This window comes from Thalassophryne amazonica, chromosome 6 (genome assembly GCF_902500255.1).
Source record: "Thalassophryne amazonica chromosome 6, fThaAma1.1, whole genome shotgun sequence".
NCBI classification, from domain to species: domain Eukaryota; kingdom Metazoa; phylum Chordata; class Actinopteri; order Batrachoidiformes; family Batrachoididae; genus Thalassophryne; species Thalassophryne amazonica.
The window spans coordinates 65,672,073-65,689,981 of record NC_047108.1 but is presented as its reverse complement, the minus strand read 5'-3'; the positions used below and the strand labels follow the sequence as shown (position 1 = coordinate 65,689,981).

At 41.9% G+C, this 17,909-nt stretch overlaps 1 protein-coding gene across 3 annotated transcripts in view; it reads left to right on the top strand.

Annotated features, from left to right (window-relative positions):
* avpr2ab (arginine vasopressin receptor 2a, duplicate b) overlaps nt 1–11,444 on the top strand; it is an 89,813-nt gene extending 78,369 nt beyond the window's left edge. For all 3 annotated transcript variants that reach the window (XM_034172359.1, XM_034172357.1, XM_034172358.1), the window contains one exon: nt 10,734–11,444. In XM_034172359.1, the coding sequence (XP_034028250.1) occupies nt 10,734–10,933 (200 nt within the window). In that variant the 3' untranslated portion in view covers nt 10,934–11,444. The remainder of the gene's footprint in view (nt 1–10,733) is intronic.
* The last annotated feature ends 6,465 nt before the right edge of the window (nt 11,445–17,909 follow it).

The window sequence follows — 17,909 nt, the reverse complement described above, 5'->3', positions numbered from 1 at the left end:
GGCACTGTTTATCATGTTGATCATCTTCATTTCTATGTGGATTCCAGCGCTGGTTCATTTTGGTGTATAATTTACGCCACCTCTCGACCTGGTGTATATTTTCAGCGCAGCGTACGCCAACGACCACATTGATAAATGCCAAGTAGCGCAGCCGTTTTGGCGTACACCCCATATACGCTCAAATATCGCCGTACGCAATGTTGATACATGAGGCCCATTGTACCAAACACAGTGAAGTCAGGTGTGATGTCAACCATGCAAGGACATTCCCAGTAATCCCAAAATGATTCTCCAGCCAATCAAGTAGAATATGACAATCCACTGTATCAAACTCAGCACTAAGATCTAACAGTAACAGAACCATAGTGGTGTCTAAATCCATTGCAAGCAGAAGATCATTCACCACTTTAGTTAGAGCTGTCTGTGGAATGTGAATTCTAAATGCAGACTGCAGTGGCTCAGAGAGGTTATTCTCAGTATGGTGGTCCATGAGCTGCTGTGAAACCACTTTTTCAAGAATTTTAGAACAAAATGATAGGTTTGATGTTGGCCTATAATTTTTCAGTTAGACTAGGCTCAAGGTTGGGTTTCTTAAGTTTTGGTTTAATCACTGCAGATTTGAAACATTTACGAACAGATCCAGAGGTTAATGAGAGATTATTAATCTCCAGCACAGTTGGCTCAAGAATGGGCCACAGGTCCTTAAACAGTTTTGTTAGGATCAAATAAACAAGTTGTGCTTTTTGCAGATGTTACGAGTTTCGTCAGCACGGCTAGCGAGATACTATCAAATTCTGTAAATCTAGGTAATACCTCAATGATGGCACCCACCTCAATAGCAGGGTGTAGTGGCTGGGTTAAGGCATGCCGGGATATGTTTAACCTAATGTCATCTATTTTCTTCTCTACGTAATCTAAGAAATCTTGTGATATAAAACAACCTTTGAATGATGACGATCACTGTCCACCCAGTTTGGGTATGGCACTGGTAGTGACTGAAATATGAGACTCTAGGGTAACATCTCTGTGCATTTTGACAAACAGTGTTGATGTCTTTGTTGGCAGCTGGTGATCAAGCAGTGAAGCTGTTGTAGCTGTTGTCACCGATAGTACGGACGAACTGGATGTCCTCTGACTGTAAGCTAAAGGCAAACACCAGGGGCCAGTAAATAACCTATTTATGTCTCCTTCTAATTTTGAAACCCGACCAGATGTTGACATTTCATCAACACAGCTGCAAGCAGGCCGCTTGAATCACAAGCAGAAAATGCAGAGGAAGACATGAATGATTGAACGTACACCCAGATGGATATGCAAGGCCTGCTCACATGCAGACACAAATAAGCAAATGCATGAAAGAATCCTCGCAGGCAGTCGCTTCCAACACCCGAACATGCACAAATGCGCACAGTCTGATTATTATCAGCTGTGTCTTCACTCATTATGTGTTAGTTAGATAACACCTTATGAAACAATGGGGGTTTTATGTAATAAGTGAGCAAACAAACAGGACATGTCGGGATTTGTCAATTTTCCTTTTTTTTTTTTTTTTCTAGGTGGCATGTCCCCTCCAAAATAATTTGAGTGAATAAATGCATGATGGAGTCCAACCACTTCAGTTTGTTAACACAATAACTTAAAAAAATAAATGCTATGATCACATACAAGGTCCGTTAGAAAAGTATCCGACCTTTTTATTTTTTTCAAAAACCTGATGGATTTGAATCACATGTGCTTGCATGAGCCAACCTTGAACCTTCGTGCGCATGCGTGATTTTTTTCACGCCTGTCAGTTGCGTCATTTGCTTGTAAGCAGCCTTTGTGTGAGGATGGGTGGAGTCTCTCGTCGTTTTTTCTTTGCAAGGAAATGGCGGAACGACTGGAGCAGCGCGACTGCATCAAATTTTTCTCGGATAGTCAAACGACGGTCCCACATCACCACAGCGTTCACTTTGGAAATGATCTGGTCATTTCAGCATGTTGATGGCTGCCCGGAGCGCAGCGCACTCTCCACCATTGTGCGGCCGTCTTTAAACCGGTTGTACCGCTCCTTAATCTGTGTGATGCCCATAGGATCGTCACCGAAAGCCGTCTGAATAATCCGAATGGTTTCCACCTGGCTGTCGCCCAATTTCTGGCAAAATTTGATGCAGTCGCGCTGCTCCAGTCATTCCGCCATTTCCTTGCAAAGAAAAAAACGACGAGAGCCTCCACCCGTCCTCACATAAAGGCTGCTTACAAGCAAATGACGCAACTGACAGGCGTGAAAAAATTCACGCATGCACACGAAGGTTCAAGGTTGACTCATGCAAGCACATGTGATTCAAATCCATCAAGTTTTTGAAAAAAATAAAAAGGTCGGATACTTTTCTAACAGACCTCGTATACAGTGAGGAAAATAAGTATTTGAACACCCTGCAATTTTGCAAGTTCTCCTACTTAGAAATCATGGAGGGGTCTGAAATTTTCATCTTAGGTGCCTGTCCACTGTGAGAGACATAATCTAAAAAAAAAAATCCGGAAATCACAATGCATGATTTTTTTAAATAATTTATTTGTATGTTACTGCTGCAAATAAGTATTTGAACACCTGTGAAAATCAATGTTAATATTTGGTACAGTAGCCTTTGTTTGCAATTACAGAGGTCAAATGTTTCCTGTAGTTTTTCACCAGGTTTTCACACACTGCAGCGAGGGATTTTGGTCCACTCCTCCATACAGATCTCCTCTAGATCTTTCAGGTTTGGACTTTCAGCTCCCTCCAAAGATTTTCAATTGGGTTCAAGTCTGGAGACTGGCCAGGCCACTCCAGGACCTTGAAATGCTTCTTACAGAGCCCCTCCTTAGTTGCCCTGGCTGTGTGTTTGGGGTCATCGTCATGCTGGAAGACCCAGCCATGACCCAGCTTCAATGCTCTTACTGAGGGAAGGAGGTTGTTTGCCAAAATCTTGCAGTACCTGACACCATCCATCCTCCCTTCAATACGGTGCAGTCGTCCTGTCCCCTTTGCAGAAGAGCACACCCCGAGTATGATGTTTCCACGCCCATGCTTCACGGATGGGATGGTTTTCTTGGGGTTGTTCTCATCCTCTAAACATGGTAAGTGGAGTTGATTCCAAAACACTCTATTCTGGTCTCATCTGACTACATGACCTTCTCCCATGCCTCCTCTGGATCATCCAGATGGTCACTGGTGAACTTCAAACGGGCCTCGACATGTGCTAGCTTGAGCAGGGGGACCTTGCTGCCCTGCAGGATTTTAAACCATGACATCATCATGTGTTACTAATGTAATCTTTGTGACTGTGGTCCCAGCTCTCTTCAGGTCATTGACCGGGTCCTCCTGTGTAGGTCTGAGCTTTCTCAGAATCATCCTTACCCCACAAAGTGAGATCTTGCATGGAATCCCAGACCGAGGGAGACTGACAGTCATCTTGTGTTTCTTCCACTTTCTAATAAATAATCATAACAGTTGTTGTCTTCTACCAGGCTGCTTGCCTGTTGTCCTGTAGCCCATCCCAGCCTTGTGCAGGTCTACAGTTTTGTCCCTGGTGTCCTTAGACAGCTCTTTGGTCTTAGCTATGGTGGACAGGTTGGAGTATGATTGACTGAGTGTGTGAACAGGTGTCTTTTATACAGGTAACAAGTTCAAACAGGTGCAGTTAATACAGGTAAAGAGTGCAGAATAAGAGGGCTTCTTAAAGAAAAATTAACAGGTCTGTGTGAGCCAGAATTCTTGATGGTTGGTAGGGGTTCAAATACTTAGTAGTAACACACAAATAAATTATTTAAAAAAAAATCATACATTGTGATTTCCGGATTTTTTTTTTTTTTTAGGCTATGTCTCTCACAGTGGACATGCACCTAAGATGAAAATTTCAGACCCCTCCATGATTTCTAAGTAGGCGAACTTCCAAAACCGCAGGGTGTTCAAATACTTATTTTCCTCACTGTACCTGTTCTACACATGGGTAATAGAGATGAATTTTAGGGCCACTTCACACATAGTGCGAAGTTGGTCGAAATGCGCATTAAGTGCGCATGAAGCAGGAATCGTATGCAAAACGTGTAAATTTGTAGCTGCCTCTAACACCTCATACACCCATTGCTTCAACTATTTGTGCACACCAAAGGCTGAAAGACAGAGTGTGCGCTGTGAGAGCCCATCGAACCTTCTCGCGGCACGTGTCGGACAAATTCCAGCTGACACATATGAACATCTAACACCGCTCGTTTGGCACTTAGAAAATGTGTGGCCATTCGCACTGTTAACACAAAAACAGTCAGCAGACAATCACTGTCGAGCTGGATGTGAAATTTGTCTAAGTGCCCCACAAGTGTCGGCTCCCCCCACAACGTGTGTGTGTATTTTGCGCGCTCACCTCCACTCCCTCCGCTCCCCCCAACACACATGTGCGTGTGGTTCATGCCCCCCGCAGGCGAGGCATCTCTCATTTGATCACAGTGTGACATCTTGGTCTGTGCACTGACAGGACAGGGGCGTGGCTGGCTGCCCACACCTGTTGAGACATCTCTGGTTCTGGACATCACAGCTGCAGAACACGTTTGTTTTCTTTTTTAGAAAATATGTTTATGTGCTTGTTGATTTTAGCCATTTCATGCTCCTGTTACAAGACAGTAATTGTAATGCAGTGGTAAAGTTTCCATCGGGTAATCGGAGTGTGCGGGTTTGAATCCTGTGAGTGGCATTTTTTTTTTTTTTTAACCAGTGTTATTTAACTGTGGGGTTCTGCATTGCGTCCCCTTTTATGTAGTATTTATATCAACCCAGTGATATTCATTAATTATACAGCAGTATTTTATTTTCCTCCACATCAGCAGCGCAGTGTGGTGCACCTCGTCCCATGGAACACAGTGCGAGCAGCTGCAGCTGCTCGCACTGTGTTCCTGCTTAAAAGACACGTCACATGCATGAACCGTTGCACCAGGATTGTGCATGCCTGCTCGTCGGTGTGATGTTTTGTGGTTCGCTCATACGAGCTGTTTCACCGTGAGTCGCCCTGAGTTGTACTTATTCGCACTATGTGTGAAGGGGCCCTTAGCTATGTCATTGTATATTTCATGTCACTTTAGTTAAGGTGTAGTAAGTTGCACTGCATTGTGTGTATGTTGTCATCATTAATTTTCATAGAGCAATTTGTGACGTTCATGAGACTCAAGTGAATGATGATAAAAGGTGTTAGCATGTCATATCACTGCAATGCTGTGGCATGCCGTACACAGCAAGTACATTTTAAGTGGCAAAATGTGCACTTTAACTGGCATAGAGCGCACGCTGGCCCGTTCGGCTTTTAATTAAAGTGCACCCTAGCCAGCTGCTACTACGTAGTCAGTAATGCGTGATGCTTGCTACCTGACCTGTTTACCACGTGAACTGCGAAAATAAGGGCTCCAATGAGCGGGTCATGATTTCATATATAAAGCTGACCATGTGTGTGTTCATGCATGTACGCTTTCAACCTAAGGGCCCCAGTGACCTCCCCCTTGGTGCCCTCAGTCACCATAGCAAGTTTAGTCTCGATTGCTTAATTACTGTGGGTGTGCATAGTGAGCACACACACACACACACACACACACACACGGTCAGCTTTATATATTACATATATGTATGTATATATGGAGGTCGTGGTATCGCTTCCCACCTGGGGCCTTTCTGTGTGGAGTTTGCATGTTCTCCATGTGTTTGCGTGGGTTCTCTCGAGGTGCGCCAGCTTCCTCCCACATCCAAAGACATGCAGGTTAGGTGAACTGGAAACTTTAAATTGATCGTAGGTGTGCGTGTGGATGTGAATGTGTTTGTCTGACTGTATGTGGCCCTGTGACAGACTGGCATCCTGTCCAGGGTGTACCCCGCCTCACTCTTATGACTGCCGGGTGAAGAGCTCCAAACCCCATGACCCTTAATTGGAGTAAGCAGGTATAGCAAATTAATTCATTAATATGTATGAAATAAGCAGCTGTAGAAAAAGTGAGTGATGGTTGAGTATGATAGACAGCAATCTGAGAGAGAAAGCAAGAGTGACAGAGAGATCATTAGTGTGCAGAGATACTGACCAAGGATTTTTAAAAAGGAACAGACTTCTTTCTTCTTTCTGTCTCTCCATGCAGGCCATGTTGTGTCTGCACTCCCTTGTTTTGGCCCACCTTTGAAATTGAAAACTTTTGTACATATTTGTAATGGCATGACAAAGGGCCCCTGAGCAGAGAACATCAGTGGTATACAGTATAAAGCTGGTTTTATTAGCAGCAGATGTTGCTGGAACAGTCAGTAAACTCAGAGACAGCAGTCTGTGCAACAGTGTTGTCCATGTGGAAACAGATGATGCACATGGTCAAGGACACAGGTGCAGGGTCAGCACAAAGGAGGTCAGTCCGTCAAATAGCAGTGGACATGAGCGAAGCAGCAAGTAAATAATCCAGTGAAACAAGCAAAGGGTCAGTACCCAATCAGCAAGCATACCAGGTTGAAGGACTATACTCAGGAAAAACACAGAGGCAGCATGGGTCCGCAACAGTGGATCAAACAGGAAATGAATATGAGAAGAAAAGCATGAGAGCAAGACGATCAAGCACGGGAGTGAAGGGCAGTGATCAGCGTAAGTAGTGCGTGATTCAATGAACGAGGATGTATCAGTGCAAGTGAAACTTATAAGACTGAACATGAAGCTAAACGTATGCAGGGTTGTAGTGCTGAGTGCTCTTCTAAATGGACTACAGGTGCCAACCTTGTATGCTCATCATGTCCGGTGGCTGTCTGTTCTGGTCCAATGCAATCTTTGCGGACTGATGGGTATTATCTGGAAAGACCGTATTACCAACGTTGAGGTCCTGAGGTGGGCGGGCATACCGGCTATGGAAGCCATGACTAGCCGCTTGAAACTCAGATGGACCGGAGACATCATCAGGATGTCTGAAGAACGACTGCCGCGGGACCTGCTGCTTTCTGACCTGAAAGAGGGGACAAGGCCCCGTGGTCGACCGCGACTGCGTTTTAAGGACGTGGTAAAACGTCGCCTTGGCCTGGCGGGTATCAGCCATCAGCAGCTGGAGACATTGGCAAACGACAGGGTCAGATGGAGCACAGTAGTGAGGGAAGGTGCTGAAGCAGTTCACAGAAAATGGGAAATCCAGGAAAACAAAAGAGGATGCCGGCGGCATGCAACCAAACCTTCTGGAAATGAATATTTGAGCTGTATTTTTTGTTTGCTCAATATTGTCCTTGTCTGTAATAGACTGACTGACAAGTAGTAGTAGTAGTAGTACTAATCAGTGCAAGTGAAACCGGAAACCCAAGTTTCAGGAAGTAAACCCAATCTAAATACACACGGAGGAGAGATATTAGGGAACATGAGGAAACACTCTCACTCACTCCTCTTCAAATGCTTCGTCCAATTGAGGAAACACTCAGTTATAAATTTAAAAGCATTATCAAACCCTTCAACAGAAAACAGACATCAAAAATGTAAACCATAACAATATTAATCCATTAGTGTCAAGCTTTAATTTATGGGCCTTCAAAGGAAAGAATTTGGGTTCTCTGCTCTCAGCATGTGTAGGTTTGAAGTCACATGAAGCTTGAAATGATCTTGTTCCTCATATTTCATTTCCAAAGCCTAGGTCTGTGGCCACCAAAGCCACAGCTGTTTGAGGGATATTTATAGCCACGTTACTGTGAATAAATGAATGTTTTGTATGCAAACTAAATGATTGGTGTACACATTTATTTGACAAGAAAGACAAAGAGGGTGATGTGACGTACAACTGCCAGGCAACCTTTTACATCATGACTTTACAACTTGACTTGTTATAACAGTTAAAGCTCACACTTTGCTCAGTGTTATGCAATTTGAATGAAAACAGTTCTTAGAAAATCAGGTGGCGTAGTAGAGCACAGGGCTTGAACACAGAATGCCACTGATTCAGCTCACAGCTTGCATTGTATGATTTACATTGCTGTAATATGAGCAAAAAGTAAAGTGCACTGCTTGATTCTACTTCTCCTGTGCTTAAAAATATGTAAGAATTGCTGATAAATGAAGTGTTATTGTTGATCTTCTGTATATCCAACCCTAAATCAGAAAACCTTCTTCTCGATATTTTTAACAAAAGACCTCTTTTTGCACTGTAGAATTTTGAATGCCATTTGTGAATGTATCCATACTGCAGTGCTTGTTAAAGTTTTCCCAAAGCTGTTGATGGATGATTTGGGCATGCGGAGAGTGTCAGCGAAATTCACACCAAAGCAGCTGATGCCAGAGGAAAAACAACTGTGCTGGAAGTCCGGCAGCCACTCATTCTGCTCAGCTGATTCAGGCTTTCCTGCCCAAACACACCACTTCCGTGATTGTTCAGGATCCCTTCTCTCACACACACACTTCTTCCAGCAGTTCAGCCATTGACAGAAGCATTTCTGGAAGTCCTCTTTTGGATTGGTGTCCAGGTAGGCTGTTGCAATCCACATGAAGTCTTCTTGCCACTGAAATTGAGTCTCTTTTAGTGTAGTTTTGAACAGCCAAAAATCACAGAGAGCCATATTGGTAGAGTAGGAAGTCTGACGAATTACAGGGATGGTGTGTTTGGCCAGAAAAGCCTGAACGAGCTCACTACATGTCCACATCCTTCATCAAAACTCCTCGTCTCAAGTCGTTCCGTAATGTTAAAATCTGAGCAGTGCATGTCTGCACTCTTTGGTTTGGTGCTTGTGTCTGATATGCTCTGTGGACAAGAAAAATTCATGCATGCTCAAGATGGTTCCCTACATCTGCCCACCAAACAATTCAGTTTCAATTTATTTCATTTATATAGCGCCAAATCACAACAAAGCTGTCTCAAGGTGCTTCACACAAGTAAGGTCTAACCTTACCAGCCCCTAGAGCAAGCATACAGGCGACAGTGGTAAGGAAAAACTCCCTCTGATGATTTAAGGAAGAAATCTCAAGCAGATCAGACTCAAAGGAGTGACCCTCTGCTTGGGCCATGCTACCAACACAGTTGACAATACAAATATACAGGAAATTTTTGGGAGTCCATGCCAGTGTACAGGACGGGAGACCTGCAGAAGAAGACGCCCACTCCCACTTCTGGATAGAGCCACACCTCAAACAACAACTCCCACACCTCATTTGTTTCCGTGGGATAAAAAAGGTTGCATACTTTTTGCATGCACCTTGTACATTCCTTGCAACACAACCACATCCCATTGATTTCACTTCACCTGAAGTGGCACACAGCAGTCATGGAGAACATGGTCCTGCTGTCTGATGCTAGTTCCTGCTTCACACTACTTCGTAACCTTTGATATTTCAAAGTTCCACAAGTTCCACAGGATGGTCATTAAGAATCTGATTGCCATGGTCACCTATGTGTTTTGATTCTTTCATTTGTACAGCCACAGTCAATAAGTCCGTAACCATAGATATTGCTATCAGGTAGTAGTAACCGATTCAAAGTCCCGTGTCCACGCCTCAGTTGTCCAATTAAGATCACTAACCCAACGTCGCTTCCTCTCCAAGCCTTCATGGTCACAGTCTTGCAGATAAACTTGCATAGCTTTCTTGTAGACACGTAAAAACAAAATGTGGACTTCAAGCATTGTAAATGGCAAATGTACTCCATTTATATCGTGCTTTTCCATCTGCATCAGACGCTCAAAGCACTTTACAATAAAGCTTCACTACACACCGGGAGCAACTAGGGGTTAAGGATCTTGTAAGCCATGGGACCAGAAATTTGTCTGTCTTAAAAAAAACACACAGAAAAAACAAACAAACCAGATGTTGTTTCCTATATGTGTTAGGGAGAATTGTTTTCCCCTCATCAGTACATACAGTGAAACTGACTAGTCTGTACACGTGGGGTGCATGTAAGGTGCAGTTGTTTTTGCTGGACTTTGAGCTCAGCCTCGCACACAGAGTGTATAGACGCAATGAGAGTTGTCACCTGCAGTACTTTTAAGGTATGTTAAGAGCTGGTTGTCTTGCTTTAACTATTGTGTGCTTTGCTTGGGTGCTGTGACATGTAGCTAGAGGGAGATTCCTTTTTCTCTTTAATGTTTGAGTAAGAGGTTAGTGTTTGTATCAAAGCACAGGTTGTTAATCATCTTAGTAAAGTATTATCAGCAGATATGTTTTCATTTCAAATCATGTTTAATGTCCGGACACAGCTCCAGCCATGCAGAAGAACAAAGGCTACCTTTAAATATGGTATTATCCAGTTTGATTAACCCTATTCAGGACTTTTAGGGGTCCATTGGATCCCATGGCAAGTGCTTTCTCCATATTGTGCTCACTAAAGTCCTGAATAGGGTTAAAGTTGTGCTTTTTGAAAGAGTTATGCTATTTTATTAATATGTTTTGTTTGCATTTCAGTTTTATGTTGCTTTTCTACTCTATTGCACTCTGTGTGCATGCGTAAAGGCCCCTTCACACATAGTGCGAAGTTTGGACCAGATTTGGACAAATATGGCGAAACAGCGTGAAACAGTTTGAATTTGCGCACCACGAAACATCGTTCCGATGGGCAGGAGTGCATGATTCCTGTGTGAGAGCTCGTGGACACGACAGCATCTTTTGAGCAGGAACAGTGCGAGGCGCACCACATTGCGCCGCTTATGTGGAATAAATTTTAAAAAAAGAAAATTTTTGTGTGGGGTGACTGTTCCACACTGGCTCACAAGGTGCATGTGTTAAGATACTTCTCTTCCCCCTCCACAGGAGTGGCCTTCACTATCCTGATGCTGCTGGCCAGCCTGAACTCGTGCACCAACCCGTGGATCTACACGGCCTTCTCCAGCAGCGTGTCCACAGAGCTGCAGACACTCCTGCACTGCCACTCACAATCTCGCCGCCGGAGCTCCCTGCCCAACGACTCCACCATCACGCACGCCTCCATCACCAAGGACAACCAGTACTGACAAAGACGGATGAGATGCCCAAACATCCACAGCAAGGACATGTGTGTGCTGTGTTTAAAAAAAAACACTGTCCCTACCACCTCCGATGCTGCTGAGTGACAGAGAGGTGACCCCCTACCAGATGTTTCTCACAGCTAAGAACAGAGCTGCTGTCAACAGGGACACTATCTGCATCACCAGGCCTCTCCAAAGGAAAAATAACCTTGAAGTAAGAAAAAAAAGGACACCTCAGTAGGCTGTTGAATTGGCTCTTGTGCACTGATTCTCACAAGAATCTTTTATGTCTCTTGTGCCACAAAGCTGCTGGAATGCATTAATGGAGTTACAACACACCTAATATACAACGCAGTACACAGCTACATGTGCAGAGATATCAAAGCAGCAAGCCAACGGAGAGAGAGACAGACAGAGGGAGCTGCTGGACAGAGAACAGACACTGGATGTCACAGATGTTCCAGCTGCAGGAGTGCCCCTGAGAACAGGCCGCATTAGACATCTAATAATGTGGAGAGGAAAAAAACTTTGGTCAATCAGAGAAAGTCGATTAGAGATGGGACGCTTGAGGTAGAAATCATATTCACTCAGGAGGAATCCGCTTTCAAGAATCCATGCAAGCGGGGAAGAGACGGACGAATGAAGGAGACAATGCACCGCGGCTAACTGGAAAACCACAGATTAACACAAACACAAAACTGGAGTCGGTTTACTGCAGCCCAAATGGCCAAAACCACACACCTGTTTTGTACCAACACAGTATATGAAGTATATAAGAAAAAAAAAAAATACCTCACTGTCGTTTTCCTGAAAGTATGTAAAACAAGTGAATTTTATGTTGGGGGAAACAGAATAAGAATGTTTGATTGCAGTCCATGTACAGTGTAAGAATAATTTATTGAAAGTCTGCACAGTATGGCACATTAGTGTTACTAAAGTAGCCTAATGTGGTGTTATGTAGCATACATGTTGAATGTAAATCATATAATGTACGAGTCAACACTGTACACTGTAACATTTAAGAAAGAAGTCAAACCAAAGCCTTATTAAGTTGGATAATAGATTCTATTTGGGTTTTGATGGAGGAAAGCTTGGAAAACAGAAAGCATCATTTCATTCTGATCCTAAAGGTCATTTATTAGAGTCCATATGTCTGCCAGTGGCAGCACAGTGGCTTAGTGGTTAGCACTGTTGCCTCACAGCGAGAATGTCATGGGTTCAATTCCCGTGGCCTTTCTGTGTGGAGTTTGCATGTTCTCCCCGTGTTTGCGTGGGTTTCCTTCGGGTGCTCCAGTTTCCTCCCACATCCAAAGACATGCGGGTTAGGTGGATTGGAATCTTTAAATTGTCCGTAGGTGTGTGTATGGGTGTGTCTGTGTTTGTTTGTCTGTTTGTGGCCCTGCGACAGACTGGTGTCCTGTCCTGGGTGTGCCCCGCATCGCACCCTATGACTGCTGGGATAGGCTCCAGCCCCCGCGACCCTCAATTGGACTAAGCGGTAGAAGATGAATGAATGTCTGCCAGTGTTGAAGTAGACCGACCCTCAAAGAGCTCATCCACAAGCCAACGCCAAAACATCTTTGAATTTTACGTCTTGGATTAGCAAGATTATTGGAGATCTAATTACACCTGAGCGCTGTTTCACTTAGTTGTTGTCGGTGACAGAACAGACAGTACTGTGCAAAAGTCTGAAGCATCCTCATTTCTGTATCAATATGATTGTCATGTTTTTCTTCATCATTATGTCAGTAAATGACAAAATTTGAATTTTCAAAGAATTTAATATTTTTTGAAGATTTTTTTTTTTTGCCAATTCTATAAGAGCTGGGTGTTCAAGAAAGTAACAAACGTTGGTTAAATTAAATTTGTTTACTTTGTAGATTTACAAATAATACATAATTCCTCAAAACAACAAAGTGGAAATAATAACAATCAAAATGTAATGAAGTGATTAATATGGCATGCAGCAACAGGTTAGTTTCAGCCAAAATAATTCAGTGTGAAATGCAAATTTTTCATGTTAGTATTTTGTACAGGGAAGTACATAATATTAAGAAGCTTTTCATACATGTGCTGTTTAATTTAAGATTAAGATTAATCAGATTAAGATTTTCACACAGTACTGTATATAACTGATGTATGATATTCAGCCCACAGGTGTGTTTTCTCCAGGTGGAACAGCTCATCTGTTCATCTGACCAACAATGATGCTATAATTTAAAAAAAAAAAAATGGAAGGGGTTTGGAATTCTACATTTTGAAATCTTGAAAAACGTATCTCACAATTTTCAGTGAAACCATGAAAGGAAAATTCTGAGGCAGATATGGATCACCATCAGCCAGCTCTTTCCAGAAGGAAGGATCATCTCTCCAGAAACTTTTTCTGAAATTTGAGATTCACAGGATGAGACTTTTTCAAAAGCTTTATATCTGCAGCCCGCTGACATTACAGGCACTGGATTAATATTACAACGATGTCAGCTGTGTTATTCTTAGCTCTAACACCACAGCAGGGATCCTTAGGAATGTTACAGCACTCCTTGAGCCATGTGTACTTCAACTGTTTATTTATTGATGTATAAAAAATACACATTTTCTGTTTATGTCACATTTTTTCTGGGTTTAAAAAAAAAGCATTATACTTTTCATCTGGGTGATAGACATTGAATGTAGTGGTGCTACATGTGTGGTCTTGATCTTTTATACATTTCATTATTTTATGACATAAAAATAAATTAATCAGGCTTCTCTATTAATTGTTCTGAAATTATGGTTTTAAAACTGTGAAACCTGATCTGTGCAACATGATATAAATTGATAAAAATATCAAAGCCACAGTAATGGAAAATTTAAATATGACAGTAGAAGAACTAAATCACTTTTACAGCCAATTGATGGGTATATATATGTGTGTGTGTGTGTGTGTGTGTTATATATGTTGGGTCATCCTCCCACTCTGAGGGATCCTTGATGAGAAGGTCCTTGATGGGGAAGTCCATGCTGATGTGGAATGACTCAAAAATGTGACCCGAGGCAGATGTAACAAAATCTGTCACGAATGAACTAATGTCCCAGTCCATAACTCAAAATGTCACTCACACGTCACAAAAAAAAAGGAGCTGGGCAGCAATGGCTAAAAGTGAAGCCAATTTGAATGGCATGTTCCAGCTTTCACCAAATTAAATATTCGTTCCAATGAAAGAATGTAAAAACATTCATTATTTGTTTTACTGCAATAATGGCTAAAATAGATCCTTGTCATTTGATATTATATTATTTGATTAACAACAGAAAAGGGACTTACATTTTGGTGCCTCACTGCTGCTTTGACATCAATAATCCAACACGAACTTTAAATAGGAGTCCAAAAATAATTCTGTGGATGTAGTCTGTGATGCCGTGCACTAACGTAGTGTAATTCCTCAGTGCAGCAAAAAAAAAAAAAAAAAGTCACATCAGAAATTAGCCCAGCTTTTCATTCTAACTTCCTCCTAACAGCTCTTCATGACTCCGACGGCTGACAGTGCAGTGGATTTGTTTTTTGTTTTTGTGTGTGTGTGTGTGTTAGAAGAATTAGTACCATCAATTAACTCCTTCAAATCATTGTCCGTCAGCAAAACAAACTTCGCATGTTTAGCTAAATGCCGCCCCCACTAGTGGGCGGGGTTCACAGCATGCAATGGTACAAAACATATGGAACCAAATTGCACGCTAAATGCAACACAACACAAATAGGACGAATAATCCATGTCACTTGACATACAAGCACCAATCAAATGACAAGGGTCCACTCAGCCTTTATATCAATCAATCAATTTTTTTATATAGCGCCAAATCACAACAAACAGTTGCCCAAGGCGCTTTAGATTGTAAGTCAAGGCCATACAATAATTATGTAAAACCCCAACGGTCAAAATGACCCCCTGTGATGCAAGCACTTGGCTACAGTGGGAAGGAAAAACTCACTTTTAACAGGAAGAAACCTCCAGCAGAACAGGCTCAGGGAGGGACAGTCTTCTGCTGGGACTGGTTGGGGCTGAGGGAGAGAACCAGGAAAAAGACATGCTGTGGAGGGGAGCAGAGATCGATCACTAATGATTAAATGCAGAGTGGTGCATACAGAGCAAAAAGAGAAAGAAACAGTGCATCATGGGAACCCCCCAGCAGTCTACGTCTATAGCAGCATAACTAAGGGATGGTTCAGGGTCACCTGATCCAGCCCCTAACTATAAGCTTTAGGCAAAAAGGAAAGTTTTAAGCCTAATCTTAAAAGTAGAGAGGGTGTCTGTCTCCCTGATCTGAATTGGGAGCTGGTTCCACAGAGAGGAGCCTGAAAGCTGAAGCTCTGCCTTCCCATTCTACTCTTACAACCCTAGGAACTACAAGTAAGCCTGCAGTCTGAGAGCGAAGCGCTCTTATTGGGGTGATATGGTACTACGAGGTCCCTAAGATAAGATGGGACCTGATTATTCAAAACCTTATAAGTAAGAAGAAGAATTTTAAATTCTATTCTAGAATTAACAGGAAGCCAATGAAGAGAGGCCAATATGGGTGAGATATGCTCTCTCTTTCTAGTCCCCGTCAGTACTCTAGCTGCAGGCATTTTGAATTAACTGAAGGCTTTTTAGGGATCTTTTAGGACAACCTGATAATAATGAATTACAATAGTCCAGCCTAGAGGAAATAAATGCATGAATTAGTTTTTTCAGGCATCACTCTGAGACAAGACCTTTCTGATTTAGAGATATTGCGTAAATGCAGGAAAAGCGTCCTACATATTTGTTTATATGCGCTTTGAATGACATATCCTGATCAAAAATGACTCCAAGATTTCTCACAGTATTACTAGAGGTCAGGGTAATGCCATCCAGAGTAAGGATCTGGTTAGACACCATGTTTCTAAGATTTGTGGGGCCAAGTACAATAACTTCAGTTTTATCTGAGTTTAAAAAGCAGGAAATTAGAGGTCATCCATGTCTTTATGTCTGTAAGACAATCCTGCAGTTTAGCTAATTGGTGTGTGTCCTCTGGCTTCATGGATAGATAAAGGTGGGTATAATCTGCGTAACAATGAAAAGTTAAGCAATACCGTCTAATAATACTGCCTAAGGGAAGCATGTATAAAGTGAATAAAATTGGTCCTAGCACAGAACCTTGTGGAACGCCATAATTAACTTTAGTCTGTGAAGAAGATTCCCCCATTTACATGAACAAATTGTAATCTATTAGACAAATATGATTCAAACCACCGCAGCGCAGTGCCTTTAATACCTATGGCATGCTCTAATCTCTGTAATAAAATTTTATGGTCAACAGTATCAAAAGCAGCACTGAGGTCTAACAGAACAAGCACAGAGATGAGTCCACTGTCCGAGGCCATAAGAAGATCATTTGTAACCTTCACTAATGCTGTTTCTGTACTATGATGAATTCTAAAACCTGACTGAAACTCTTCAAATAGACCATTCCTCTGCAGATGATCGTTAGCTATAGTATATAAACACTAATACAATAAAACTCATGTAAACTGTCATCGTATAAACCAAATACTCGCACTCACCGGACAAAAGCAAAAGTTCCAATGATTTGTATGGTTTTCCATGTAATAAACACTGTTTATTATGTGGCTGCAATGCTACGCGTGCTCTGATTGGCTGATTACGGTCGGATATTTTCCCATATGGGACCAGTTACCATGACAATCGGTCTGCAATTTATATTTTCGTACAAACCAGGAAGCTAAAAACATGATTAAAAAACCAAGTCGGACATGAACTTCACCATAGATATCTAAACAGGATTTGAAAAAAAAACCACACAGATTGAAAGCTTACCAGCTAATGATCAGACCATCTGTTAGCAAGTTCCTCATGGAGGTGAAGAAAGTGAACGAGCCCAACACTGTCAGTAGCATATTCGGGCGCTACTGTAAGTTTGCGTGTTTATATATAATAGCCATATAATAAACAAATTATTAACCTTGCTTGCTCAATCTGTACGGGAATATTAGACCTCTGTATTTTTAGCCACCTCAGTCTGATATTTCCCGGTACAGACCTCTCACTTGGTTAATGATCCCTTAATGTACCAGATTTTGTATAATGGATTGTTGCTCACATTGGACAAAACTTCTTGTCTAATTGCAATGCATTTCCATTAAAAACCCCTCGCATGTACTGGACAGAGCAGTCTGGGTGTGCCCAGCAACAGAGGTATGAAATGAAGTTCACTCGCCGATTTGAGGAAAGCGGATACCGTATTTCCACCAGAGTGGCCACAGAGTTATGGAGTTGTAGAAGTATAAATCAGGCTTTAGGATTTTAAGGTTATTACCACTCCGCAGTGGACTTAGAAAAAAAGTGACTCGACCAAATGTAATCTTGTTCATGCACATAATGCCTGCAGCTTATTTAAGGCAGGTGTTTATTTTTTCAGACAAAGTTTTGACCCCATCATGAGGCACATCCCGATTCAAGGTCAGGCATTGAATCAAGGAAATACATAAGGATAATTAGTGCTGAGGATTCCCCATAGATCGTACGGCACCTCCTGACTATACCTAATTTGTTACACACAGTGCCCTCAAAAAGTATTAGAACACTTAGTATTTCACACATTTTAATTTCTTTATGCCATTCCAAATACAAAAAATACAAAAATAAAAAAATTCTAAAATTATTTTCCTTAAACCCAGACTGAAAGCAAATTTCTATAAGTTGACATAAATTAATTAAAAATATAAAAGCCAAGATGATGGGTTGCATAAGTAATGGAACGCTTTGGTATAATACCTATAAGTAAACAGTTTTATTACCAGTTTTCTTCAGACAAGTCAGGGGATGGATACATGAACATTTCCAAGTCACTGAATATGTCTTGGACTTTATTTACATCAATTATGAAGAAATACAAACAGTATGGTACTCTTTGGTAAATCTGTATTGTGTAGACAGTTCTCAAAAATTGAGTTACTGTGTAAGAA